At 43.5% G+C, this 27659-nt stretch overlaps 1 protein-coding gene across 2 annotated transcripts; it reads right to left on the bottom strand.

Moving 5' to 3' along the window:
- Positions 1-10: 10 nt before the first annotated feature.
- Positions 11-27216, bottom strand: PCTP (phosphatidylcholine transfer protein). 2 transcript variants are annotated; one of them, XM_058703154.1, is made up of 6 exons: positions 26938-27216; positions 9329-9443; positions 6678-6757; positions 3339-3510; positions 2402-2469; positions 11-1270 (listed from the first exon to the last, which is right to left on the bottom strand). In XM_058703154.1, the coding sequence occupies exons 1-6, from the start codon at positions 27079-27081 to the stop codon at positions 1205-1207; spliced, it is 645 nt and encodes a 214-aa protein (XP_058559137.1). In that variant the 5' UTR covers positions 27082-27216; the 3' UTR covers positions 11-1204. The 2 variants fall into 2 exon arrangements, with proteins under 2 accessions (XP_058559137.1, XP_058559136.1); XM_058703153.1 differs by having other exon boundaries at positions 9329-9446; positions 26938-27209.
- Positions 27217-27659: the final 443 nt, after the last annotated feature.

The raw sequence follows: 27659 nt of genomic DNA, 5'->3' as shown, positions 1-27659 counted from the left end.
ACAGGACAAATTTATGTCACGTTGTATTTATTGGTATTCAATCTGTTTTCTTCCCAGAGAGAAAACATACAGTCTGAGGTATCCCATTTTAATAAATCCTTTGCTTCTGGCTTTACATCCTAAATGTCTATGACCCCTAATCAGGGTTCAGTGCCATCACACACAGTGGTTAAAATTTTTCCCTGAGATCATTAAGGCTATGCCTTGAGCCACAGAATATCTTGCTCTATGAAAATTCAGGAGAAAACAGGAAACTGGAGGTCTTTTAGCGGTAGAAGAGGCAGACATCTTAGGTAGAATTCCTGAGAAAAAAGTTGTAGAGTCATCCAATCCACTAATTAATATTTCCCTGGTTGTGAACTCTTCTCCCTTCAGAATCTCCAAACATTCTAGAAGGGAAATTCATTTTATTGCATATAAAGACACTTTATCACAGCTGTGCACACAGTATTTTGACTTTTGCAAACCACCAGAGAGCCATCATGATGCCTCAGTTTCTGATAAAACGCAGAGCAAGTGAGGTATGGTCAGCCTCTCTCCAGTGGCATGTGGGAAAGAGAATCCCAGACATAGATGATGAGAAAACATGGCTATCACATTAAGTGCGTAATCAGGCCTGCCATGTGTTTCAACATGGTTTGAAATCAAAATAGCTCATGATCTTCTACAAGTACAAATGGTGGAAAGACTTACTGGATCATCACCTCAGACCCCAGCCAAATCAACACACCAAAGCATCAGGCAAATGGACATCAGCACGTGTCTCCCAGTCTGATGCACCAAGAGTCCAGTCTGAAGGGGATGGCATCCCAGCAGCCCCTCCTGGGTTGCAAGAAGTCACATTCTGGGAAGCAGCCAGCTTGCCAGGATTGGTTGCCCTTGCATTTGTTGTTCCTCCACCCACCCATTCCCCTAAAATGGCACAATGGAATGATTGTGTTCCCTATTGAGGACTTCCCTTTTTAAAAATAAACAAGCAAAAGTTTCCCTAATCTGACCCACATTCAATAGTGGAAGAAGGCAGCCAGTCCCGGGGTGGGGAGAGTGGGAAAGGAAGCCAGGCATCAGGCAAACACACTTGGGGACGATGTGTGGGACAGTGTGCAGGCCTCTGAAGATAGAATAGTGAAAGAAAAGCTGAGCATCAGTGGGCTGTGGCACTTGCAGAGACATCGTTCCATGGACACACCATTCGTTCCCTTTCTTAGGTTTTCTTGAGGTAATTCTGACAGGCTTTTGCCATGTCCTTCAAGAAGTTAGGAACGCCATTCTGCAAAGCAAAGAAGACTTGTCACTTCTGTGTCTTCACAGACATTACTCCTGATTCTTTGGGATGTGGCAAAGGTAAACAAAGATGCCTTGAGAATAATAAATATGACAGTAGGTCCCCTGTCCAATTTCAACAGAACGTTGCTACAGATAATGACAGAAGACCCAAGGCACAGGCGAGACTAGACAGCAGGGGACACTGTTGTATGCCTTGGCTTTCACTAGTAAAAAGCTAAGATGTTTCTGAGACACCATTTTTTGGAGAGAAAAAACATAGGAAATGGGATTGGGTTGGGTTGTGGGATTCTTCCACAGAAATCAGAGAAAGGACTTCTTTTACAGAATTAGAAAATGGTGAGGCTGTGGGGGCAAAGGGTTAGGCTATTTTATTATTTAGTCAGTGCCGAACTTCGTACAAGATTTTCCCCAGACACTGCTTTATTTACTACTACTCTACAGGGTTGGTAGTATCCATCTCCATTTTTAAAAGGGAAGAAATTGATGGCTTCCCTAGATAACACAGACAGAAGCAGGACCAGGATTCAACATCACATGTATTTGACTCAAAGCCTGTGCGCTTTTCACTCTCCAGGGAATGTGCTGAGCCCTCCCACCAAGAAGTAGGTCTCCTCCAAAGCAGGCTGAATGATTCTCATCAAGCCAGGTCCCTAGGCAGTCTGCACTGATCCGGTACCACAGCAGTTCCCTCTCCTTACAGGGAAACAAAACACAACAGCAGTAACAAAACTGGGGGCTTCCAGGCTTGGACACATCTGGTTGTCTCTGGAGCCAGGTTAGCCTTCCAGACTCCTCCATAAGCAGGGCAGGGTCTAAAGGCCCCATTTTCTCTATAATGAGCAGGCTATTGTCAGGAGGATCCAGACAGTGATCCCAGCAGGGTGTTGCCGGTAGGGAGGGTCTGACATTCCAGCTAAGGATTCTTTGTCTTTTGTCCCAGCCTCCACATCCTGGGTGTTGGCAACCTCAGTCCTAACAGTAGTCACTCAACCAAGCTGCTTCATAAAAGAGCCTCATTAGGCCTGAGATAGGATGTCTCTTCAGCCGGACAGCCCCTTGGACTAAGTCAACATTTGTCAAACACACTTCCCCCTCCTGCCTCCTGGGATCTCACCTTGGCGACCCAGTTAATGAGCCAGGACGGAATTTGGCCACCCGGGTTATCGAAGTAATACATGAAAACTAGAGGAGAAAGAAAAGACAATTCAGGAGGAAAAATGTTACAAAGACAAAAACAAACCCTGCCAACCTTCCCCTTTTAGATTCAGAAAGAAGGGAGGGGGCACAGGATTCAGGAGGACTTCTCTTCCCTGTCTCCCAGAATATTTATATGTAAACATTTTTAAATCACAGTCACAGGCACATTTTGCTGCTACTCATTAAATGCCTGGCAATGTTCTATACACTTGGATATAGTATCTCATTTAATTACTTCTCTCTTTATTACCTTCATGGTACAATGGAGTCGGTAAGAACAAACCCGAGCTTATAAATGATAACATGGAGGCTCCGAGAAGTTAGGTGGCATGTTCAAGGTGACATGTGAAAAGCGTCAGAACCAAGCTTCAGATTTTGCCTCACATGCAAGGCCACACTCGTTCCAGTACTGTAGGCGGCTGCGTATGCCTACTCTGCTCACAGCTTTTCTCCACGTGGGCTGGAACTCCAGAGAAGCAAGTCCTGAGTCTCTGGGTTTCTGCTGGGCAGGAGCTGCGTCCTCAGAGACAGTGCTGCCAGCCTTCTTGCCCACCCTCAGGCCCAACGTATGTATCCCGAGAACCAATCTAAAGTGAGAGTTTCTAAACCTTCTGGCTCTAATTTCATCTAGACAGTGCAAGAGTCAGTAAAGAATGGGCTGAGTCAGATCTAAATGTCCCCCATGCACTCAAGTTTCTGGGGGAGAATGGAGTCTCTCTCCGGGTGTTGTCTTCTACACGTGCCTGTTCTCTGAACTCGGGGAATAAGCACCATGAATTTTATGTGCCTCACAATCAGCATGGCCTTGATACAGGTGGCCCTGGTCAGTGCACCAACATGCGCCCCGGCCTTACCTTTGCTTCCCTTCTTGCCATCACTCTCGATTGCGAGGCTCTGCTTGTACCGATTTACCCGGATCACACCAGGCCTCTCGGCAAACTGCGGCACAGAAGTGCTCTGGGCCAGGACCACATGGATCTTCCGCCCTTCCACGTCCAGCTCTTGCCGCTGCCGGATGTAGATGTACTGTACTGCCAGTCAAGGCATGATATCAATGCCAGCCTTATAGATGGGCAGAAGGAAACCCCACAAGCCAGAGGCAAAGGGAGAGGACTCTGTTCCTCTCACCTGGCATTTGTTCCCTTATACTGTTACTTCACTTCCTTGCCCTGTCTCTCTATCTGCACTGTAAGATGGTGTCCCATACTGTCTGATGTTCTCATTTGACAGCATGCCTTACCTACCTGTGAACGAGTCCTTGATGCTTTTAATTATATACAGAAACCCCTCCTCCCTTCTCTAAGAAGGCACTGTGAGGTATCAGAGGTTTGATCACTCATCAGCAGTGTGATTCTTTATTGGTTACTCCCTGTTTCTGAGGCTAAGTTTCCCTCTGTAGGGAAAGGGGGTTACACTGCTCAGCAGGCATGCTTGGTGGGAGCACTGGAGAAACCAGGGCAGAACAGGCACCCCATAAACTTTGTCCTGCCCTCCTCCAAAGCTCTAGTTGCTGACTTCTATGCACAGAGGATGGCCAAGCAATGTTACTTACACCTGCTGGTCATAGGAAGAAACCTAAGCACCTGAATGTTTAGTAGGTAGATGTCCCCTCTGGGTCAACATTGATTCACCAAAAATAACAAAGCCATTTCATCTCAATAAACACTTGTAGAACACTCACTATGTCTATGGCACTATTCTAGAGAAGATAATTTAATCCTAAGAAACAGTGAGAGTTACCATTTATTCAGCCATTACTATGTGCTTTACATGTAGCACCAGTTTTGATCCTGAAATGGTCCCTGTGAGTTCGGTGTAAGTATCCCCATCCTACTGATGACAAAATTGAGGCTCAGAAAAGTAAAGAAACTTGCCAAAGACCCATAGCTCAACTGGAACCTGAATGCAAGCCCAGATCTGGCCCCCAAACCTAGTTAGACTTTCATAGCTAGACAGGCCTCAATAGAATTTTAGGTTTTGCACTAGAAGAAATTCAAAGACTAAACAATAAAAAAAAAAAAAAGTCACCCTAAGTATAACACAATTATACTTACTATAACAGCAACAACCATAGCCCCATGCCACCTCAGAGTCTCTGCAGCACCCACAGTGGTCCCAGCCTTCACTCAGACAGCCTGCAGGATGGGCTGTTGCCCCTGCTCTCTGTGGACTGACGAGTAAAGTTCTTAAATGTCTTGGGGGAGAAATGAATTTGCTTTGGCTCTGGCTTTCCTCCCCCAGGCCTCTTTCCTCACAGCCAAGATTGTCCTACTCTCTCCTAAAACTTGCTCAGCTCATGTGACAGATATCACCTGACACTCCATTGAGGAAAAATCAGCTGATCTATTAAGACTTGGCAAAGGTCTTCAAAGGGTTGGGAGGTTGCTGGACCTTCCATAGAGCCTATGAACAGAGAACCACCAGGTCACTGAGGTCCAGAGAAGTGAAGGGACTTTTCCAAAATCACACAACAAATCAGGGAATAAGCTCACATTCAGTCTGGGATCTCTGGCTCAAAATGAATGTTCTTTTCCACTGCGCTATTCTCTGTTCTCAAAAATTTAACCCTTAGTGGAGAGACATATGTGCATATGAGAAACTCACTGTGGGACTGTGGGGCCTGGAAATCCAATTAAATAGAACTTCAAGTAGCCCCAAGTGTCCACTCCTAAGACCTACCCAGCAGTGTCACAGTGAGGTCAGAGAGATGGACTCATGCCCTGGTCAAGGTCACCATCTCTGGAAAGAGCTGCACCCAGGTCCAGAACCTGCCTCCGCCACCCACTAGTTGTGTAAACCACAGCAAAGTTCTGACTTCTCTTTGCATCAGTTCCCTTGACTACAACATGAGGATGATGGAACTCACTTTGCACAGTTGTTGGTAGGATCAGAGGTAACCACATAAAACCTAAGAAGTAATCCACGATCTGTTGAAATATGTACCATGTGTGTACCAACTACCTAGCAGTATGCGGGCAAGAAATAAACCCTTAAGGGGCACCTGGGTGGCTCAGTCGGCTAAGCGTCCGACCTCAGCTCAGATCACGATCTCGCAGTTCGTGGGTTTGAGCCCCGCGTCGGGCTCTGGGCTGACAGCTCAGAGACTGGAGCCTGTTTTGGATTCTGTGTCTCCCTCTCTCTGACCCTCCCCCGTTCATGCTCTATCTCTCTCTGTCTCAAAAATAAACAAATGTTAAAAAAAAAATAAAAATAAAAATAAACCCCTAAGGATTTTATAATCTGGTTGGAGCCAAGGTAAACACATACACTTAGAGGCCAACACACACACACACACACACACACACACACACACACACACACAATTTCTATAAAACACACCCGCATGCTCCTTCTCTTTCTTGTGAATAATTATTTAAGAACATACAAACTTGTATAATGTCAGAGCTAGAAATTCAGTGGCTCTCCAAACTTTTTTTAATCCACAAGACCCTTTGCTGAAAGGATCGTCTATGGAAATTCAGTGTGTAAAACACTTGACTGCTGTGATTGAAGAGGACAGTGAAGGGGTGGAAACCTCACCCTTCAGTCATCCTGCCCCCACCCTGCCTGTCCTTGAAATTCCATCCCCCATAGGAGGCTTATCCTGAGAGGGCCTCCTAGAACCTTGTAGTGTTAGCTAAAACTCCCCACATTCCATTCAACTGCTTTAATGATAAATGAGGAAACTGGGGAAGAAACATATCCCCAGTACCCAGAGCCAGCAGTCAAGGAGGGATCGCTGTGGGGTCACTCAAACTGGAGAGGAGATGGGGAGAGCTGGAAAAGTGAGGGTGTGAGTTGCAGTCCCCACTCTGTATGTATGCCTCTGTCACTTTACCTCCCTGGGTGCTCACTTCCACCTCTAGATCAAGGGAATTTGCAAACACTAGAAGAACTTCTCTCCAGGTCCCCATTTCTGGAGCCAACAAATTCAAGCCTTAGAAAACTTTCCAGGAAAGTCTGAGCTGCCCTCCAGTGACCACAATCATAGACGCTCCACATGGTCAGGCCCAGAAATCACACTCTGAGGTCTCCAAAAGCCACACAAGAAGCAACAGCTTCAGCAGATGTTTCTGCAAGAATCAAAGGACAACACTGTCCACATTGCCATGGGCATGACACCACTGGGCAATAGCCAAGGGGCACAGAAACACTTAGGAAGTCAAGTAGTGATGTGCCTTGAGAAAGGATACATCTCGGTTGGACATGGGAAAAGGGTACTTCACTTCCCAGTAGACCACGGTTTCTCCATTGCATTCCTTTTCATAGAGTTCTAAGGAGAACAAAAGAAGTTAATGTATCTGGAAGCTTTCTGGGCTTCATTTAACAAGAAGCCTAGGGGTGATTATCTCTGAGAGTAATGATAAACCACTAACTCATAAGGCACAGAACTCTAGGAGAAATAAGATTCATTAATGCTAAAAGCTTGTTGCCCAAGAGCAGAGTCTAGTAGACATTAAAACACAGTAAAAATAAAATAACAAAATGTGTCCATTGTATAGCACAAGCAAGATTCTCAAATACAATGCAATGGAACAAAATCAGGCATCCAAAACTAAACGTTCAGGTTTTAAAATCAGGGCAGCCAGCAGATGTCACTAGAGTACCAGTAGTTTTGCTTTTGATTTCTCTCTCTAGATTTCTTGACCTATTACAGCTAGCCCTGAACTGAGTCACCCAGTCTAGTGCATTCAACTGGGAAATGAAGGTTCTAGCCAGGGCAGTGTCCTTCCTAAACAGCTAGGAAGTGGCATAGCTGTGGCTAACCCTAAGTGTCTTGCTTCTCTCCCCTGTTTCTTTACACACTGCCATGACTGCAATGACCAGATTCCCTTAATATTTGATCGTTCTATATTGTGCAAATAGCAGCTAACTTGGCTGAAGAGAGCAAAAGCATTCAATGGCATGTACACCCTCTGACCCCAAGCTGTGCAGTATGCCTTCATACTAAGCATTTATTTAAAGAAGGAGGCAAGCCAAGGCTGCTGAAGTAACCATGACAGACCCTTAAGGAGATGCTGATGGGGAAAAAGTATTCTTTAATTCAGCTTTGGGAGGAAAATCTGTTAGAAGACCATGGATTAAAGAGCTTGCCCATTGGTGCCACAAGAGACTAAAGACAGCCCTTGAGAGAAAGGGAAGAAGTAGACATCTGTGACCTTTGCATACTCAGCATCACCTCCCCCTTCTTGAACCAGTGATCTCCATTCTCCTTCACCCTTCCCCTCCTTGACTATGCGGTTTAAGCAGGACTGACTCAGCATTAATTTCAGGGCTGGGAAAATGAGCAAGATGTGGCCACAGTGATTCATTCGGGGATGGTGCATCTGGCCAGGGTCTTACCTTGTGGTTTAGTAAAGGCCCTCAGGTAGCTCACAGAATATGTAGAAGGACCAGAGCTGGGCTTAGAACCTCAGGATTGTTCCAGAGAAGCCAAACTACTGCTGCTACCGGACTAGACACCATAGTGTGAATGGCTGATGCCAAGTACCAAACATCAGAGGCTCTGCAACTGTTTCTCCCAGTGTCAGACACCTTAGCCCTGACCATCACCAGAAAACTGATTTTGGACGCTGCAGTTCTCTCTCACACTGAAGCTGCATGTGTGTCTTACTGGCAACATCTATATTACATCCCTGAGGAGACTGGGACAGAGAACATCTGGCTTCTCCCTTGAATGGACAAGTATCACAGTTCTTCCTAGATAGAAAGGGTACTGGAAAACACTAGGAGACCACAACCATGACAAACATCCACAGGAGGCCATGAGAGCAAATTGTGGGGCTCTGGCTGCCGTGAGCAGGAAAGTGGAATGCTCCTTCCTGTTCCTGTGGGGTTATTATTTATATGGTTAGACTATAAGCCTGGATCTTCTGGTGGCCATCTTTGCCATGACATAAGAATCTGCCTGAGAATTAGGTCAACTCAGAAGAAAACTGAGTCGAGATGGAGAAGTTATTTAAGCATTAGATGCAGCTGTCCTAGAAGTCAGATACCCCTGGACTTTTCAATGCCATGAAACCAATAAACTCTTTTCCATTTCTTACACTGGCATTTGTTAACTTTTTGTTGCTTGCAACCAAAAGTCCTGACTATAGCAAAGGTCTTTCAGAGTTTACATGCACCTTGGCTAGTTCTGCAGTTCTCTTCCACTGTGACTGATTTGGCAGAGGCCACTCCCACCTTTAAGTGACAGGAGGAACCCCTATTTAATGCCTTTCACAGGTGGCATTCTCCTTCAGGGCATCACCCTTCCCCTCCTCCTTGACTTTCAGGGTAAAATCTAAGAACTGGAGCCTTGGAGCTCTGGACCTTCCTCCTCCCTTAGCTCTACATTCTGCTACCCCAATAACACAATAAAACCAAACTGCTCACAGTTTTTGAACATACCATGCTGTTTCATGCCTTCCTCCCTTTATTCATGCTGTTCCCTGGGCCTCAGATGGCCTCAAGCCCCCCATCCCCTCACCTTCTCACCCTCTCACCTATATGCATTCTTCTTGTTGATAAAACTTTGATTCAACTTCCAAAACAAAGCTCGGACACCACCTCCTCCAAGAAGCTGCCTATGACTACCTAGATATGTGAGATGATGTTGAACTTACAGTGAGAACAAAGGAGCCCCCAGAGCAAACTGGAGAGTAGCAGCTAAGGGAATGCAAGGAATCACAAAGGAATCACAAAGGAATCACGTTTCAGCCCAACACTTAAGACTTCCATGCCAAAATTAAAAATAAAACATAACATAGTAGAAATTGAACCTGTTGCTTTCTACTAGCTGGAATAAGTAACAATAGATTCTACTTTCTAGATTTTTTTTTTCTTAATAATAGACGTTATTCACCTTTAACATATTGGTCCCACTGTTTTCTGTAGTCTAAGTCCATGTAGACATCTGCGAGTAAAGCCGGAGGGCAGTCGTCCAGAACACCAAAGACTTTATACTCATAAAGTCCAGTCTGCTGTAAAAACAGAACAGGCAAAACAATCTATTGATTTCCAAATAGACAGCCGGATGACACAGCATATGAAAAGCAGATGTTCATACAACACCAATTATTGAGGTACCTCCTCTGTGGTCTTGGTAACACAATAATGAAAAAGCAGATGAGGCCCCTGCTCTAGTGGATCATACATTTATTGTAGACATTGGTGGTGGTGGTGGCGGTGGCTATAAATGCTATCTAGGTAATTTGAATTGTATATAAGGAAAGTTATGTCATCAGTGGTGCCTGTTTTGGGGGCAAGGGGTGTCCTATGTAATCAAGTAATAAGGAAAGACCTCTATGAGGGATAACCTTTATCAGAACATCTTATTCTAAATATTAGAAGGAACCAGCCATGGGAAGATAAGGAAAACCCATTCCTGGTATAGGGAAGACCTTCACATTTATGAACGTTCATGCTCAAAAAACAGGAAGTCATAAGATCCAGAGAACTGTGGATTGGAGAGGTGGTAGGAGCTGAGGTCAGAGAGACAGTGGTGTCCAGACTCCACAGGGCTTTGTAAACCAGGGTGATGGGATAAAGATTTTGTTCTAATTACTAAGGAAAACCAATGAGTGACTTTAAACAGAGGAACACTAAATAAAAAGATGATCCTTGATGCTTGGTAGAAAATAGATCATAAGGGAGCAAGGAGATGGTTTGAAGACCAGTGCAATGGTCTTCAGATAATGGTTCTGCAGATAAGAGATGATGGTGATTTAAACAAGGAGGTGACAACAGTGATTGAGAGAAGTCAGTGATTTAGGGTTATATTTAGAAGTAATGTTAGCAAGAAGTGCTGACAGATTGCCTGTGGAGAAGAGAAAGTAAAGAATTACTTAGAACCTCTGCTTGAACTAGGTAAATGAGAGATCCATGCTCTAAGATAGAGAACACTTGGGAAGAGGTGATAAGTGAGCTATGGGGATATCAAGAATTCTACTTTTGAGTTTAAGATGCTTATTAAACATCCAAGTGGGAGTGTCATATAGGCAGCTAATGCTCAGGGGACAGGTTACTATTTTAGATATCCATGGGGCATAATGAAACCTAACACATTGTTTTTATCAATGCCAAGAAAGAATTTGTCAACAACTTCCTTTTTATGTAAAGAACTTGTGTATAAAACATCAGCTTCAAATCACATTAGTCCTCTTTATAAAAAAAAGAGAGAGAGAGAGAGACCATTTCTAGATTCCAAAGGATGAGAGTTCCTCCCCCCCCCCCCCCCCCCCCACCCAACCTCTGGCCTTTTTTTTTTTTTCCTTCATGCGAGACCATATCCTCCTCTGTGAGGGTTCTGGGGCTAGAGTTGGCCATGTTATGCATTTCACTTTCCCTACAATGGCAACTAACAATTCCTGACCCTCCTCTTGCCTAAAGGCTTTACTGTTAAGATTAAACCAAAGGCTTTTAGATTAAGTTCCATGCAAAAGCAAACAAATAAAACAAAAACGATGCTTTTAGAATGACACGTTCTTCCATGTGCTAAAGCAATGTTATTGGCTAATCGAACATGTGAAGTCAAGAGGTAAACATGGTGAAGCTTTCTAGAGATCTTGAGGCTACAAGGGCTTCCTGGCTCAGGGGGCATAACCCAGGGCAAAACATATCCTAGTTTAAGAATCTCATCTATCTGTTAAATTAACTGGTAAGAAATGGAAGATGCAATTGAAATGGAATTCATAAAGTTCTTCCAGCTCTAAAAGTATGTGACTTTATACCAAAGGTTTCCAACCAGCAAATGACAAACTAGCAGATTTAAACACCTCACATGCTGTGAGCACAGCACGCGAGGTATTTAGATCTGCTAGTTTGTATACCCCAAAAGACAAACATCAGGAGAAACACCTCCTTCTCCCTCCTGTGCCCTCCCCTCACACAGATGGGAAGATAGTGAGGGTTTATACATACTCATACATTTACTAATCATCTCTGGAAGAGAGACAGTTCCCTGTTCAGGAATGCTGGGGCCCCATTTTCTGTACATACTGAGCAAAAGGGATAATTATGCATTGAGATAATGATCTCAGCTTAAATGAGTTAACTTTGGTTATCTGGATAAATTAAGACAAACTGTTTCCTTACACTGCTTCCCTTCCCCTTCTGAATTTAGTTACTGTCCTTAGTGACCTCAGTCCTATACATATCACAGAAAAGAAAAACAGAAAGCCCTCTTAGAAAGAGAAAAATAAAACGATGTGATTTACTTGAATACAGAAGAACGAACTATTGTTACAACTTCCTTTAAACACTCCCTTCGTGGCAGAACTGAGAAATGCCAGGACTCCAGAGGAACAAAATGCTTGGTAACACTTCCCTCGTCTATCAATAAAATGTTCTTTTCAAGTAACAAACAGCCCACCAAAATTCTTGGATCAAGGCACCTTTTCACCTATTATTTCTTTCTGACAAGGATCTCTGCAAACATACACACGATTTTACTTTCCTTTAAAAAATAAAGTGAATTTTTTATAACTGTAGAAATAATATTCATTATAGGAAAATTGGAAAATGCAAAAAACTGAATAAGGAAAATATAAATGACATGTAACCCCATAATCCACAAAGATCTATTGGTAATATTTGACATTATTTCTTTTAAGTACATAAATACTTCTATATGTTACAAAATCGGAATAATATGGTTTAAACAACTTGTATTCTCTATGGAGAGATCAGACCTAATTTAATTATTCTCATTCAGTCCTTCGTTTCTAATATTTTTACAAATATAAATATTGCTGGAATAATTATTATTTCAGATGGACCAACTTGGTCCATAATTCTAATTTTTTTCATTCTTCCTTAGAGATAGATTTTAGTAAAGGTTCTCTATGCTTTTTTATAAGTTTAAGGTTCTTCATGCTTTTTATAAGGCTTTAAGAATTTATACCAATGTATACTCTTGCCAATAGCACAGGAACATCTCATCAGGATTGGGTACCATTGTTTGTGCAAATAGATAGGAAAGGGAATAAAGCTTGGCTTGATTTGGGCAAAGTTTTTATTACTGATGTGTAAGATCTCCTTAAAATTAGAAATATAAACTTTCTGCATTATGTGTAAGATTCAGTAGATGATTCAATAAATGATTCCAATTAAGTTTACTCAAGAGATTCTTGGCTTTCCTGAAGCTCCTCCAGAAAATCATTTGTAAGAATGTCTCCATTTATTTATCATGCTGTAAAACTTGGTGTATATTTTTCTAATTCTCCATGTATGAATAAAATTGAAAAAAAATTAATCGGTGGTAGAGAATCAGTAAATACCTTGTGTAGAATACAGTGACCAGAAGAAACAGAAGATTTACCGTAGCACAGAGTGCCTTCTTTCTTGCTAAGAGAACCTCTGTGGCAATGTACACAACTAATGACTTTGCCGGTCTCCTACACTGGTTTGACTATGGCTATTTGGAGCTACAGCAGCTATTTTGTAATGAAGAGGTACCAAACATGAGGAGGAAGACTAAAAAGACTCATTGTTTTACTGGCATCATTGATCAGCTAAACCAGTGTCATCAACTACTGACCCCTGCTCTACTTGTTAAATGAGAAAAATAAACCCCTCTTTGAGTCACTGTACAGTTTCCTGTTACTTGCAGCTAAAAGCAATCTTAATTGATAAAAATGATCCTTTCCAACAATGAATTTTACAGGAGTCCTGTGATTTGGGGGAACAGTGAAGGTTAAGAAAACTCCCCTCTCCTTTGTGTTCCAGAAAAGAGCTTGTTGCAAAGAACCATCATTCCCCATAGGACTTAGATAAGACTCCCAGATGCTGCCCTTGTTTACCTGTGACAAGGCCAGACACAGACGCTCTGAATTCCCTTGCATTGCCTCATAAATGATTAGCTGAACTGCTTGTCCCCACTGATCCGATCAGAACAAAATGCTTGTGAACCAGACTGGTTAAGTTTCTCTCATTCTTCCCCTAAATGTTGGCCCACCCTCAGGCTGAGCCAGCATACAGCCCCTCCTGAGAACAGATTAGCCTCAGGGCAAAATATTCTCTGATCTACTATCCAGGCATGCCACCTTTTATCTCACATCCTCACACTGGTTTCTCACCTTGTTTACTCATCTCTATAAAAGAAAAACTCTTTTTGCCTCATTCTTGAGACATTCACAGATCTTATGGTCAAAGCGTTCTCCCTATTACAATAATCTCTCTCCCCACTTTGCAATAATCCTTTTGGATAAAAATCTCTCCTTGTGAGTCCAGGTTTGTTTTTACTTGGCATTATTACTCTAAAGTAGAAAAGCAGATGGCCAGAATAGTGCTGATAAGACTTAGATGCATTTACAAGGAGAAACTATTATGTATAAATCCATTAAAACAGTACAGAAGTACATAAGCATTGCTACAATGCATTGTCAAGGAAGAGAGGGAAGAGATCATGACCAGTGTTAATCAACAGTAAGTATATTTAATTTTGCATATCTGAAACTCCACACACTGTTACAGAAAGTGCCACCTCCTTCCACTAGGTCAGAAAAAAGTATAATTACAAAAAATTAACAAATTTTATTATAAAATTATAAACTTGCTAGGACTTACTGTATCCTTGGCCCTGGGAGGAAATCGGGCATACACATATTCTTGGCTTTTGAGCTTGGAACATACTTCCCCCTGGTGATGTCAGTAGTCATGCAATAGCCATGCATTCTGTATTTGAAGTTTTCTGGTCACTTTGACCTGCTATAAATTATTTTACTAATACTAGTAATTGTTCAGTTTTCAGGTTTATATTCATTACCTCATGTAATCTTTAACAGAGTTCTGTGATAGAGATGGGGATGTTAGTGTTATCTCCATCTTTATGTGAAGAAATTATCTCAGGCAGGCTAAATTACTTGCTTGAGTCCCACAGCTAGTACTTGGGACAGCCAGAAAGAAGGTGATATGGGCCCTTCTACTTCCTTCAGTGTCTCCTGTTTAGCCCTACTATCTGCACATTTCCTTCAAACCACTGTTCCAAACCACAGTCTAATGATTAAGATAAAGAAGACCCATCACATAGCATCTTAGAGCCAGAAGGGGCCTTAGACCTTTACGTAAAAGAGGTCAGTGACTTACCAAGGGTCCCACTGATGAAGCTGTTGGTTGCAAAGGCTGGACGGGAACCTGTTCCTTCTGGTCCCCAAGCCAGTGCTCTTGCTCCTTCCCTGGACCACCCAGAATGGACCGCCCACTGAGATGCTCCCCTGAGGCCTTAAGCCTGGTGTTTGTCTAACAGGCCTCCAAGCAGCCAGAGGAATATTTTTTAGATGCCTCTTCTGTAGAGATTCAGATCCAGAGCAGGAGATAGGCAGGAATGGGAAAGGATGAATAATAGAACTTTCAATGGACTAGTGCTTTGCTATCTTTACGTGTATTATTCCAGAGTCATCTCAAAAACCAGAAAATACCCCATGGTGGTTACCTCATGGGCTCAGAGTCACAACCCAGTAGGGTCAAAGCTCTTCTACCCACTAGCCTTGCTTTCCTCAGCTGCAGAGTGGGTCTAAATGAATTTGTACTTAAGGGGATGATTATGAGGATTGTGAGCTAATCCATCTAAAATTCTTACCATTGTGCCTCACACATAAGTACTTAGCAGATATTAGATGTCATTGTCATTCATAAGGTGGGTACAATGATCCCCTTTTCCATATTAAATAATTGAGGATTCAGAACTGTAACATAATGCACATTTTTTAGAGAAACTAACATCTATGGAGTATGAAGCCAGGCACTGTGCTTGGTGATTAATACATAAAATAATCCTATGAGGTAAGCATATTATTATCTCCACTTTATAAATGAAGAAATGGTGGAGGTGTGGGGACAGGGTTTGGCAATTTGCTACTGATCGCACTAATCAGTAATTTTTAAGATACTCTGTTATTCTGGGACACTTGTCTAAACATCAGATTGTTGTATTTCTTAGCAGTGCTGATTCAAATGCACAAAAGAACTGGACATTTTATTTTCAACTGCATTTATAAGGTTAACATATTTTGAGAAACACTACTGCCAACAGCACACTTATTTGTCCTGAGCAGGATAAATTCTGTAAGAGCTCATGTGTTTACATATGAGAAATGCCAAAATGTCACAATGTTTGCATTTGACATTTGCAGCTCCCTCAGAGGACTAATCTGTTAGACCTCCTTTACCTCTCCCCCACCTGATCCAGAAAGGTGTCACCCCGTCTCTGTAAATCATGATGTTCATCTGCATTGACCTCACTGACTGGGAGACAGTCTTGATAAATCACATTTGTCTCATCCTGAAAATGCACCTCTGAGTGTGTGCTGAATTTTCTTAACCTCTCAAAGAAGAGCTCATTCCCATTCCGCAGGAGGGGACAAGATCTCAACTATGACTGTGGAAGCTGACCAACTCCAGCCACTCTGTGGCAAGTAAACAGGCTCTGAAGTTACGAAAAGTAAGCATTTTTCACCAAAGAGCATCAATTCTAATGACAGGAATCAAGCTACAGCTGCCACTTGGAAGGGTGTATCAAGATAAAAAAAAAAAAAAGGCAGTTGTGGGGCGCCTGGGTGGCTCAGTCAGTTAAGCGTCCGACTTCGGCTCAGGTCATGATCTCACAGTTCGTGGGTTCAAGCCCCGCATTGGGCTCTGTGCTGACAGCTCAGAGCCTGTATCCTGCTTCAGCTTCTGTGTCTCCCTCTCTCTCTGTTCCTCCCCCACTCATGCTCTGTCTCTCTCTCCCCTTGAAAAACAAATAAAAACATTAAAAAAAAAAAAAAGGCAGTTGAGTAAATCTGATTTAATATTTTAGATCTCTCTATGAAAACATGGCAGGTTTAATCCCTAAGGATTGCACATAGCTAGGTAAGATAATAATGATGGCTAACATTCACTGAGTGCTTATTGAATACCGGACACTGGACTGATATCGGATTATCTCACTTAATCCACACAATGATAATATGAAGTGTGGCTCATTGGGAAACCCATTTTTCAGACAAGGAAACTGAGGCTAAAGGAGTTCGGAGAAATTTCTGGAAAAGGCAAGTCTACAGAGACAGGAAGCAGATTGGTGGCTGTCTGGACTGGGAATGATAACAACCACAAGAAGTGTTTTTTGGGGATATCACAAATGTTCTAAAATTAGACTGTGATGAAGGCTGCATAACTCCATAAATTTACTAAAATTCATTGAACTGTACACTTAAACTGAGTAAATTTTATGGTATACAAATGATACCTCATTAGAGCTGTAAAAAAAAAAAAAAAAAAGTCTGTGAAACTCAACTAAAGTCACTCAAATAATGACCGTAGAACCTAGCCTTGCAGCCAGTGATCGGACAGCTGAAGTCATGGTCTGTGATACTGCCTCTGGATTGTCACTGACCTCTCCAAACGTACCATTGGATAAATAAGAAAGCTGTTGAAGTGCATATAGTTATAGCGAGGATGACCGTATTATTTATCATTCCAACCAGCATACTTTTGAGAGTGAAAGGGATGTGGTAAAAATATCACCAGGACAACAGGTATAAACCAGGCCTCTGGGGAGTATATTGGGTAGGACATACACACTTAGCTATGGCTCACAACAAAAACCATTTAATTTACTGTGTGTTTCAAAATGTATCTTCTCATTGGATCCCCATACAAATTTGGCAGAACAGGAATTATTTCCACTTTACAGATGAGGAATCTGAGAACCCAGCTAGAGTCTCAGGCTCATAAATCCTAAAATGACCGAGCAATCAGGTGTCAGAAACATACTTTAGTCAGGTGATGCCAAATCTGTCCTGTTGGTTATTTTTGAACAGTCCACAAGCTAAGGATTGTTTCTGCATTTCTAGGTGGTTATATAAGCACCTACATAATATCTTCCATTTTGCCTCTTGGCCCACAAAGCCTCCAATATTTACTCGCTGGCCCTTTAGAGGAAAAGTCTGGTGATCCCTGCTCGAGACCATTGCTACCACCACTTCCAAAACATACAACTCCGGAAAACTCTGAACTGCCAATGAGTCGTACTGCAATTACACATGTAAGAGAGGAAACTTTGTGTCGTAGTCATATTTATGTTTTATTTTGAATCACATGGGTGTTTACTGTGCAGGCTCAGACCACCCTTCAAAGTAAATCTGCCCATCTTGAGCACGCCATATGGGACAAATACAAAAAAAAAAAAAAAAAAACCTTAAATATACCCTATTTATTTATTTTTTTAATTAACTTATTTTTAATTTACATCCAAATTAGGTAGCAAAATATATCCTATTTAAATTCAGAAAAGAAAAAGAAAATCTTGACCTATAGAGGAACATAGATGCAGATTACACCAGACATCTTGTCAGAAACCATCCATGTAAAACAAGAGTGGAATAAAATATATAGTGTATTAAAAGAGAAAATCCACCAATCTAGAATGCTGTATGCAGTGAAACTGTCCTTCAAAAGTGAAGGAGAGGGGCTCCTGAGTAGCTCAGTCAGTTAAGCGACATACTCTTGATTTCAGCTCAGGTCATGATCTCTTGGTTCGCGAGATTGAGCCCCACGTTGGGCTCTGTGCTGACAATGCTCTGATTCTCTCTCTCCCTCTCTCTCTGCCCCTCCCCTGCTCACCCTTGTTCTCTCTCAAAATAAATAAGTGAAGGAGAAATAAAAAGTTTTTCAAACAAATACAAACTGCAGGAATTCAGCAGCAGACCTACTCTGGAAGAAATGTTAAAAGAAGACGTTCCAAGAGAGAAAAAAAAAATGATAAAGGTCAGAAACTCAGATCTATGTAATATATAAAGTGCTTGTTTTATTGTCTTAAAGCTTCTTGAAGGTATGAACTTTGTCTTATTCATCAGGTATCACCGGGATTTAGCATATGCCAGGCGCACAACAGGTCCTAAAGACTGCTTGAACGAGCACATGAACAAATATTTTGGAGTTTTCATTCACCCAAAGGTAGCTATGGAGAGGTATCTATCCTAAACTAAATGGCAAAATAAGGTGGTTAAGTCTATCTCTAAATTTTTCTGGGTCTTTTTTTTTTTTAATTTTTTAGTGTTTATTTACTTTTGACAGAGAGGGAGAGAGAGAGAGCTGGGAAGGGACAGAGAGAGAGACAAGATCCGAAGCAAGCTCTGCAGTGAGAGCGGAGAGCCCAATGTGGGGCTCAAACTCACAAACTGTGAGATCATAACCTGAGCCAAAGCCAGACACTTAACCGACTGAGCCACCCAGGCACCCCATCTAAGCTTTTCTGGGTCGTAAAAACACATTAAAGGGGCACCTCTTGATTTCACCTCTCAGGTCATTATCCCAGGGTCGTGGGATCAAGCCCAGCATGGGTCTCTGCACTGAGTATGCAGCCTGCTTAGGATTCTGTCTCTGTCTCCCCCTCTGCCTCTCTCCCTGGCTCATTCGTATTTTCTCTCTCTCTCTCTCTCTCTCTCTCTCTCTCTCTCTCTCTCTCTCTCCCCCTAAAAAACAAAACACATTAAAAGTCCCAGACTAAAATTCAAAGGTTCGTATTTGCATGGATGCTCCCTTTCTTACATGAATACATTCATTTACATAATTTCCCTGATGGATAAAATAGCCTCACAAAATTATGTCCAGGGACTGTGAGCTTGTGAAGTAACAAATTATTCCCACTGAAGGGCCCACTAGAATTCTCCTTCCACCCATAGGTGGTGACTCTGATGTCAACAGCGGGTTGGAAGATCCAGCAAGAACCATATTCCACTTGACACTACTCCAATTCAGCCCCTGGTTCAATTGGTATGGTATTGTGTCCAAGGATCCAGAATGTCCAAATCTTTGCTGACAAGTCACTTCTGCTCTCAGAGTCCTGAAGGCCCAATGAAAATCAGAGTTTTGCTTTATTAATAATAGTCACCTCCTGTGATCCCCATGGAGGAATTTGGTGAAAGACAGGGTGAGGGTATGAAGCCTGGCTTATACCAAGACAGGAGTGGGAGGTCCTGCTCAGCCCTCTCCTCTCAGTCCCCTCAATTTAAACCTTGGGACCAGCATTCTCACACAGTCTCACACCACATGCTCATCAGGAGAGAGAGGTGAGGAGGGGAAGACCTGAGGCTCTGATATATCCATCCAGCTGCTTGCTCAGGAATATGGAAAAAGGGAGAGAGAGACACACACACAGAGGGAGAGAGAGAGAGCATGAGCAAGAGAGCACAAGAGCTGGCCTCAGTCTGTGGCAGGTAGAAGAATGCCACACATGGGTGCTCTGCATTCAAACCTGGTGGCCCTGCCCACTGGTAAAATGCGGCTCCATAAGTGTCCCAGGTCCAATAATCATTAGGACACTCATGCCGGTAGCTACTCCTCCCTTAGCAGAGAGGTAAAAGGGTGAGAGAAGGGGGCAGAACAGTCCTGTAATCTGGAAGTGAAGACACTCCTGATGATGATGATCTCACCTGTGGGGTGGTAGTGGAAACTTCTCAGCCATTGAAGTAAACCTGTTCTTGTGGGAGTTAAATCTGTGCTTCCCACCTAAAGGCCAAACTCTCCCTTAGCCCAGCCTGGCTAAACACCATTTTCCTAGGAATGCCAGGCTTTTTGTATTTTAGTAGGTACACAGCCTAGAAAAGAACAGTCCCTGGAAAAGAGCTGTCAGCTCCTGAGCAAACTTCTTGATTAGAAGGCCCATTAAAGGACAAAGGCACACTGCAGGCAGTCCCTTCTCACAGCGCCAGGCATTCAGATTTAAAAATGTTAAGAAGTCAAGCCATTAACCCCATCAGCTCAGACCACTACTTACTTGGTCTAAATTGAGGGTGCAAAGCTCTGCCTGATGATTTTACTCTCTGTAGGCATGTCACAGTGTCAACTGGCATGGTGATGTGGCCCAGAGCTCCAAGGAGACCTGACTGCAGATCACTGGGAACGCTTTTGTAAGTGACCTGTGGCCCTTCTCTACCAGGGAGACTTCTTGGCACAGCTCAGAAGTCAACATTCACTCCCCCAGGTGGCCACTAACTTAAAAATCAGGAGAGTGAGTCTTCAAATGGTGTTGATTTTGTCTTAAGATATTCTTCTTTCTCCCTCTTACCTTTCAGTTTCCACTCACTGCTTCTCTAGGACTCTCCACCCCCCAGCACCATTCTAGATGGTCCCCATACATTGGTGGTACTCAGGGTATAGTCCCTGGACTGGTAGCTTCAGCATCACTTGGCAACTGGTTAGAAATAAAACACAAAAAGAAGAAAAAAAAGAAATACCATTGTGCCATATACCATTTCATTTGATGACTGTTGAGAGGTCAGTAATTCTGAAAGGTAAATATTATCCTTGTTTTGAAAATGAGGAAGCTGGGATTTCAAAATGAAAAGATAACTGAATAACATCACCCAGCTAGTAAGTGGGGCCTGGCCCCTGGCTACTCTCCAACCATAGATTCACCCTAGTCCTGTATCCTTTTGGCTCTTCCTGGAGAACAAGGCAAGCTTAGCCTGACTCCGGGACTTAGCACTCAGTGTTCCCCCTACTACAGTGATTTAAAACCCAGCAAGTCCATTTGAATCTCCTGGGAAGTTTTAACACTGAAAACAAAAACAACAACAAACCAGATTATGAAGCATTTCAAACATACACAAAAGTAGAGACAACAGAATGATCAACCCCTGTAATGAAAGGGGAGTTTTTCAAAGGACTACCCAGGCCACAACCCAGATCAATTAATTCCAGGATTCTAGAGTAGGGCTTGGTCATGTCTTAATAGCTCCCAGGGTGATCCTAATGTGCTTGCGCTTTGAAAAACACTCTCTGGTACATTTCTCCTCCAGATATTTGCATGATGCAATCTCTCGCTTCATTTCTGTCCCCACTCAAATGTTACCTCGGCAGAAGGGTTCTCCAGATTCCCTCATCTAAAACACATCACATCATCCCTGGCCACCACTGTGATACCATCTCTCTATCCCTTTACCCCACTTTACTGTCTTCATAGCATTTTTCACCCAATGTATCATTACATGCTATGGGTTTATTCTCATCAGTGAATGTCGTTCATTGTTCAAGAACTCATTCATTGGAACAGTGGCACATCTTCCCATTCACTGTTTATCCCCAGTGCCTGTGAGGGCAATAGCACATGGGAGGCACTTTGATGAATCTTCTCTGAATGAAAAAAAATGAATGACAGTGGGCAGAATGGAGATCTTAACCCAGGATTGTCTGCCTCCAAAACCCATGTTCTTCCCATGATACCATGTGGCAGTTCGGGGCTAGTTTTGCTTATCCTCCAGAAAGAGAAAGTAATTCTTGCCTTGAAGCAAGCTGTATATTTGGTGCTATGCTTATCAAAGTAGGCTGGTTCATGTCTAGTTACTAGTAATTAGGTCCTGTGTGGCTCACTTAACAACTGGGTATTATTTCCATCTGTAAAATAGGAAAATAGGCCTGTCCCTACCTATCTTCCAGATTTGTTTACAGGGATAAAGGAAACTTACACGTGACAGCATTTTGTAAATTAAATCACTATGTAATGGTAAGTTATTGACATTACAACCTGGGGAGGAAAAAAGAGAAGAGAGGAAGGAAACAGCAGGCGAAGGAAGTAGAAAAAAGAAGAGAATGAAAAAGATGATGGCATTGAACAGAACGGTTTCAAAGAAACTTTCAACGTCAAAAACCTGTGATTTAATAGAAAAAGAGAAAATGAAAAAGTATCAAAATACTGTATATCAAAAGTGACCATCTATGGGGCACCTGGGTGGCTCAGTCGATTAAGCTTCCAACTTCAACTCAGGGCATGATCTCGCGGTTTGTGAGTTCAAGCCCTGTGTCGGGCTCTGTGCTGACAGCTACTCAGAGCCTGGAGCCTGTCTTCAGATTCTGTGTCTCCCTCTTTCTCTGTCCCTCCCCTGCTTGCTCGCTCTCGCTCACTCTCTCTCTCTCTCTCTCTCTCTCTCTCTCTCAAAAATAAATAAAAAACATAAACAGAAAAGGCTACAATCTTTTTTTTAATTTAATTTATTTTTTACACCAGATAACTAAAATGCCCCTACACTTCAGTCTTTTCAAAACATGCAAAATAGATCATCGTCACAGTTCATGGTGGATTAACATAAATGTCTATACGTGATCCAGACACATAGTAGGTTGTTCCCAAGGGAACAGTCAACCTGGTGGAATGGATAAAAGCCACTGCAAAATCTGTTTACACTGAGAAGGGTGGCTGCCCGATTCTTCCTATCATAAAAATTCCTAGTGTTACCTGCTTTTCCCTACCCCACCCCATAAGGCCACTAATATGCTTTATATGCAAGTCATGTTGGACTGGCTTTATCATGATGGAGATATTCATCTATTAAATATGCCTTTTAGCCAAATCATGGTAAATACTTTGATAGAGGAGGTCCCCTTTGCATGGGTACTATGTGTAACCTTACTGCTGCAAAATTCGAGCAATCCAAGACTTACCAGATTACCTATCTCAGTATCCCTTATATGGATGTTAAAGATGCCAATAAAAATTAGACTAACAAGAAAATGGGGAAAGAGAGGGGAGAATCAGAGCACTCATCTCAATAGAGTGGAAATCTTTAGATGGTTATTAAGAAACAGGATGAATGAAGCAAATGTTGATGGGGTTGAGGCAAAGTAGCACTACCTAAAGTTAGATGGACTAGTCGTACCCCCTGTTGGCCCTTCAACATTAAAGGGCTCCAAACAAGTCCACTCTGTTTACCCCAGTTGTTGGAATTTAAAAAGCCAGAAAGCAAAAACTGAAATACTGAACCTCACCTGGACTCACCTGCAGCAATAGTCAAGTAGATTAATCAAGATGAAGACTAACAGAAGGACCAAGGTCTTCTGGTCTGAGCCCCCAGTTGGGGACCTGAGGACCCAAGGCCATATACACTCATGTGTGTAAAATGGTTTGGGTTGGTGGAAGAAAAGACACATAATGGTAACATGCAGGGTGGATTAAACACCACTGGCCCACAAGACAGAAAAGGGCTTTGGGGCAGATAGGTGCAGAATGTGGGACAAGTGAATTCACTTTTGATAAGGTATTGTATTCGGATGAAAAGATTTACTAACTGGAAATTAGAGGGAATTCTCTTCCGGGAAGAAGGCAAAACGTGGAGTCAAACTGGAAAGAAAATGAGGCTTTAGCAAAGTGGGCCAGGCAGCAAATAATGCTGGAAAATGCTAGAACCCAGGAAGGGTTCTAGGAAAGGGCTTATATCCTAACTCAGTAGGGCCTCCTGACATTTTAATACAGATGGAGAACAAAGTGGCCATGGAGCAATGGCCCTCCGTCCTAGCTGTTGAGGCTCAGGGCACACCTACTGGAATCCCACGCCCTTTAAACTTAAAGAAGTTACCTGGGAGCACGTGTAATTTACATCAGTGTACCATGACTACCCTTATCCCTAAGCAGGTTGAAATAAGACATACGGTATTATTAGTAGGGATAGGAACTATTCTGAATACCACTCATGTCCTCCCCACAAGAGGGAGGCAGGCCCTGCAATGTAACAATACACAATGGCAACAAGACACAATAGAAAGCCAGGCACTGGGGCGCCTGGGTGGCGCAGTCGGTTAAGCGTCCGACTTCAGCCAGGTCACGATCTCGCGGTCCGTGAGTTCGAGCCCCGCGTCAGGCTCTGGGCTGATGGCTCGGAGCCTGGAGCCTGCTTCCGATTCTGTGTCTCCCTCTCTCTCTGCCCCTCCCCCGTTCATGCTCTGTCTCTCTCTGTCCCAAAAATAAATAAAAAATGTTGAAAAAAAAATTAAAAAAAAAAAAAAAAAAAAAAAAAGAAAGCCAGGCACTGTCTCAGCTCACAAGCACAAAAGCAAGAAAGCACATGCTCACTGGAGTAAAGGGTAGAGTGCTCTGGGCTGGCTGGAGGACAAGGGGTGTGCAGATGAGTCATGGGAGATAAAGCTGGAAATGTAAGTTGGGACCAAACTAGTTCACTCATCTCAATAGAGTGGAAATCTTTAGATGGTATTAACAAACAGGAAGTATGAGGGGCGTCTGGGTGGCTCAGTCTGTTGATCCTCAGCTCAGGTCATGATTACACGATCCTGAATTCGAGCCCCTAGTCAAGCTCTGTGCTAACAGCCCAGAGCCTAGAGCCTGCTTAGGATTCTGTGTCTCCTTCTCTCTCTGCCCCTCCCCACTCGGTCTCTCTCTCTCTCTCTCTCTCTCTCTCTCTCTCTGTCTCAAAAATAAACAAACATTGGGGCACCTGCATGGCTCAGTCAGTTAAGTGGATGACTTTGACTCAGGTCATGATCTCTCAGTCAGTGAGTTCAAGTCCCGTGTCAGGCTCTGTACTGACAGCTCAGAGCCTAGAGCCTGGAGCCTGCTTGGGATTCTGTGTGTGTGTGTGTCTCTCTCTCTCTGCCCTTCCCCACTCATACTCTGTCTCTCTCTCTCTCTCTCTCTCTCTCTCTCAAAAGTACACATTAAAAAAAAATTTTTAATAATAAAATAAATAAACATTAAAAAATAAAAAGAAACAGGATAAAATAAAAAGCCTTAATGCAATTCAATACAGTCAACAACTTGACAGGATAACTTATAATTTTTGACTTTACAAACGCACAAGAGCAATATGCATTCAGTAGAAACAGTACTTTGAATTTTGAATTGTTATCTTTCCCTGGGCTAGTGATACGTGATAAAGTACCTTCTGATGCTGGGCAGGGGCAGTGAACCACTACACTTACAACTATTCTGCACCCATACAATCATCCTGTTTTCACTTTCAGTACACTCTTCAAAAAATTACATGATATTCAACACTTTAGTATAAAATAGGCCTTGTGTTAGATGATTTTGCCCAACAATAGGCTAATGACAGCATTCTGAGCACAGTTAAGATCAGCTAGGCTAACTGTGATGCTCAGTAGGTGAGGTATATTAAATGCATTTTCAGCTTATGATATTTTCAGCTTATGATGGGTTTATCAGGATGTAAACCCATCATAAGTTGAGAAAGATCTGTATAGTCTACCCAGCAGCATTTGACTTCTCTCAGAGAGGCAATGCAGGAGCCTGCTCATGGCACAGGTCTGGAAGTAGACAGGTGAGTTCTGATCCCAGTTCAGACCTTGAGCAATCACCTTAACCTTTGCACACATTCATTTCCATATAGGTAAAAAGGTGATAATTACAGTGCCTTACATTAAGACTGACATGAAGATTCAGTAAGTCAATACCTGTGAAGCACTTAAACAGTGCCTGGAACATAAGACAGCATGCAGTGTGTGAGCTATTATAATAGTATTAAATCTGCAATCAACAGTGCCACTGAAAGGGGAGTGGTAAGACCACAGCCTCTCCTTCAGGTGCCTGATCAGGCTGTAATGTGTAGGATGGAAGGGATCAGAGAGGAAGGAGGAAGGCCAGAAGTCTTCTGCAACTCTAGGTGAAAGGTACCATCCAAAGTGCCAACCACAAAGGAATGAAAACGGAAGGGAAGGGGGCCAGATATCAGGCTTGTCTGAGCAGCTGAATTGACAAAACTTGGCAAATGCCTGGATATGGCTGGTAAGGAAAATGGAATGGTCAGAAGAATAAAAGATTTTGTCTGAAAACATGTCCACTTTGGCACCAAGGCACCTAATGAAATTACACTCAGAAATTAATTCCACCTGCGCTGGACTGTGAGCTTCTTGTTCATTTTGTCACACCCCGTGGCCCTGCTACACACACGTTCAGAGTGCCTCCCTACTCTATACTACTCTGGTTCTCTGCCAGTAAACCTTGATTTCACTTCACTTGCCTAAAAGTGATTTATTATCCCATGTGCCTTCAGCTACTATCACTCACTGTAACTGATGAAAGGTCTCAGGTACAACGCAATCGTTCCACCTGGAAAGCTACCTGATTCCAAAGGCCTCCGGGAGTGCCTGGAGAATTGCTTAATAACCAACTCTATTCCTCCTACCCTTTAAGTTAACCTTCTCCCTAAAGCTTCAGACCAAATTCTTAAGTGCCCCTTACAAGAAAGGGGCAGCTGCGAAATGAAATGACTAAAATGACTGAGATGATATTAGCTCCCTTCTCAGCCACACTGCTCTGCACACACACTATCACCCTGCACATCCAGTCAGTTTCTGAAAAGTCTGGTCTCCTTCCCACCTGTATGCAAACCCTAAGGTTCTCTCCACCCCACCAACATACACACATCAGTGGCACCCACCCGGGAGGAGGATCCACGTCCCTTGCAGCCAAGTGCATGGGGCTCAGACTCTGCAGTCCTGCATTTTAACCCTATCATTTGCTTCCAACAAACCACTCCCGCCCTGGGCCTCAGACTTAGGCTGAATTCGGATGACCTCCCAACTGCAGGGCAAAGTCAGTTGCCAGCACTGCCCCAGCGCTCGCTCCTCCCTGCTCCGCGTGACCAACTCCGGCCCTGACTTCCTAGGCCGCTGCCCCGCGCTTCCCCTGGGGAGGTTGGCCCCGACAAGCGACTGCCTGGGATCCTCCAACTGGCCGGCCGCTACCTGGTCCAGCAGCCCGTAGATGCTGAAGCCCAGGGTCTCCACCAGCAGCTCCCAGTTGGCGCCTGCCGGCGCGCGCTGCTGGATCTCCGCGCAGGCCTCCCGGAACTGCTCCTCGGAGAAGCCGCCGGCCGCACCACACTCCATCTTTTGGCAGCCCCAGCTTCGCCTCCCGGGCGAAGCCGCGGACCCGCTGTGTGTGCGCTCTGGGGCGGGCCGAGAGGGTGGTCCAGCGTGATTGGCAGGGACCAGAGGCGCGATGGAGCGCTGGAGGGATTTATGGGGAGGGAGGAGCCTCGGGGGCGTGGCCACGGAAGGGCGGGCTTAGGGAGGTGGGCGGGGCTGGGCCTGAGATCGTGAAGATGGAAGAGAAGAAAAACCAGAGAAGTACTGGACTTGATCTCGGGCAAGATGCAGGGGCTAGGGGAGTGAGGAGGCTTGTAGACGGAAGGGAAAAGGAAGAAACTAACGCCATCTCAGAAACCGCTCCTTAGCCCATCTCATCCTCCTCCCCACCCCGTACCTCCTAACACCTGCTTGGGTGTCCCTCCTTTACCTTCTCTGAAGAAGGCAGGGAAAGTCTCTGAGGGGATTGGTACACTTGGGAGGTGAGAGGGACAGAGCAGAAATGCTTGAAAATCCCCGGGATCAGATGCTAGAACTGAATACTGTTCCAATGTCATGTCTATTCCTTCTGTTATGCATTTAAAAACATTATTCCAAGA

This window comes from Neofelis nebulosa, chromosome 16, assembly GCF_028018385.1.
Source record: "Neofelis nebulosa isolate mNeoNeb1 chromosome 16, mNeoNeb1.pri, whole genome shotgun sequence".
In the NCBI taxonomy this organism is placed as follows: domain Eukaryota; kingdom Metazoa; phylum Chordata; class Mammalia; order Carnivora; family Felidae; genus Neofelis; species Neofelis nebulosa.
This window is presented reverse-complemented; position numbering and strand designations above follow the sequence as displayed.

What these genes read in the sequence shown, in the direction of transcription:
- PCTP (XM_058703153.1), bottom strand. Translation starts at nt 27,081, where the DNA reads ATGGAGTGTGGTGCGGCCGGCGGCTTCTCCGAGGAGCAGTTCCGGGAG. An exon ending in TTCCCATGTCCAACCGAGAT is followed by an intron (nt 3,511 to 6,677) that starts GTATCCTTTCTC and finishes CTGGCAGTACAG; the next exon opens with TACATCTACATCCGGCAGCG. An exon ending in TCATTAACTGGGTCGCCAAG is followed by an intron (nt 1,271 to 2,401) that starts GTGAGATCCCAG and finishes TTTGCTTTGCAG; the next exon opens with AATGGCGTTCCTAACTTCTT.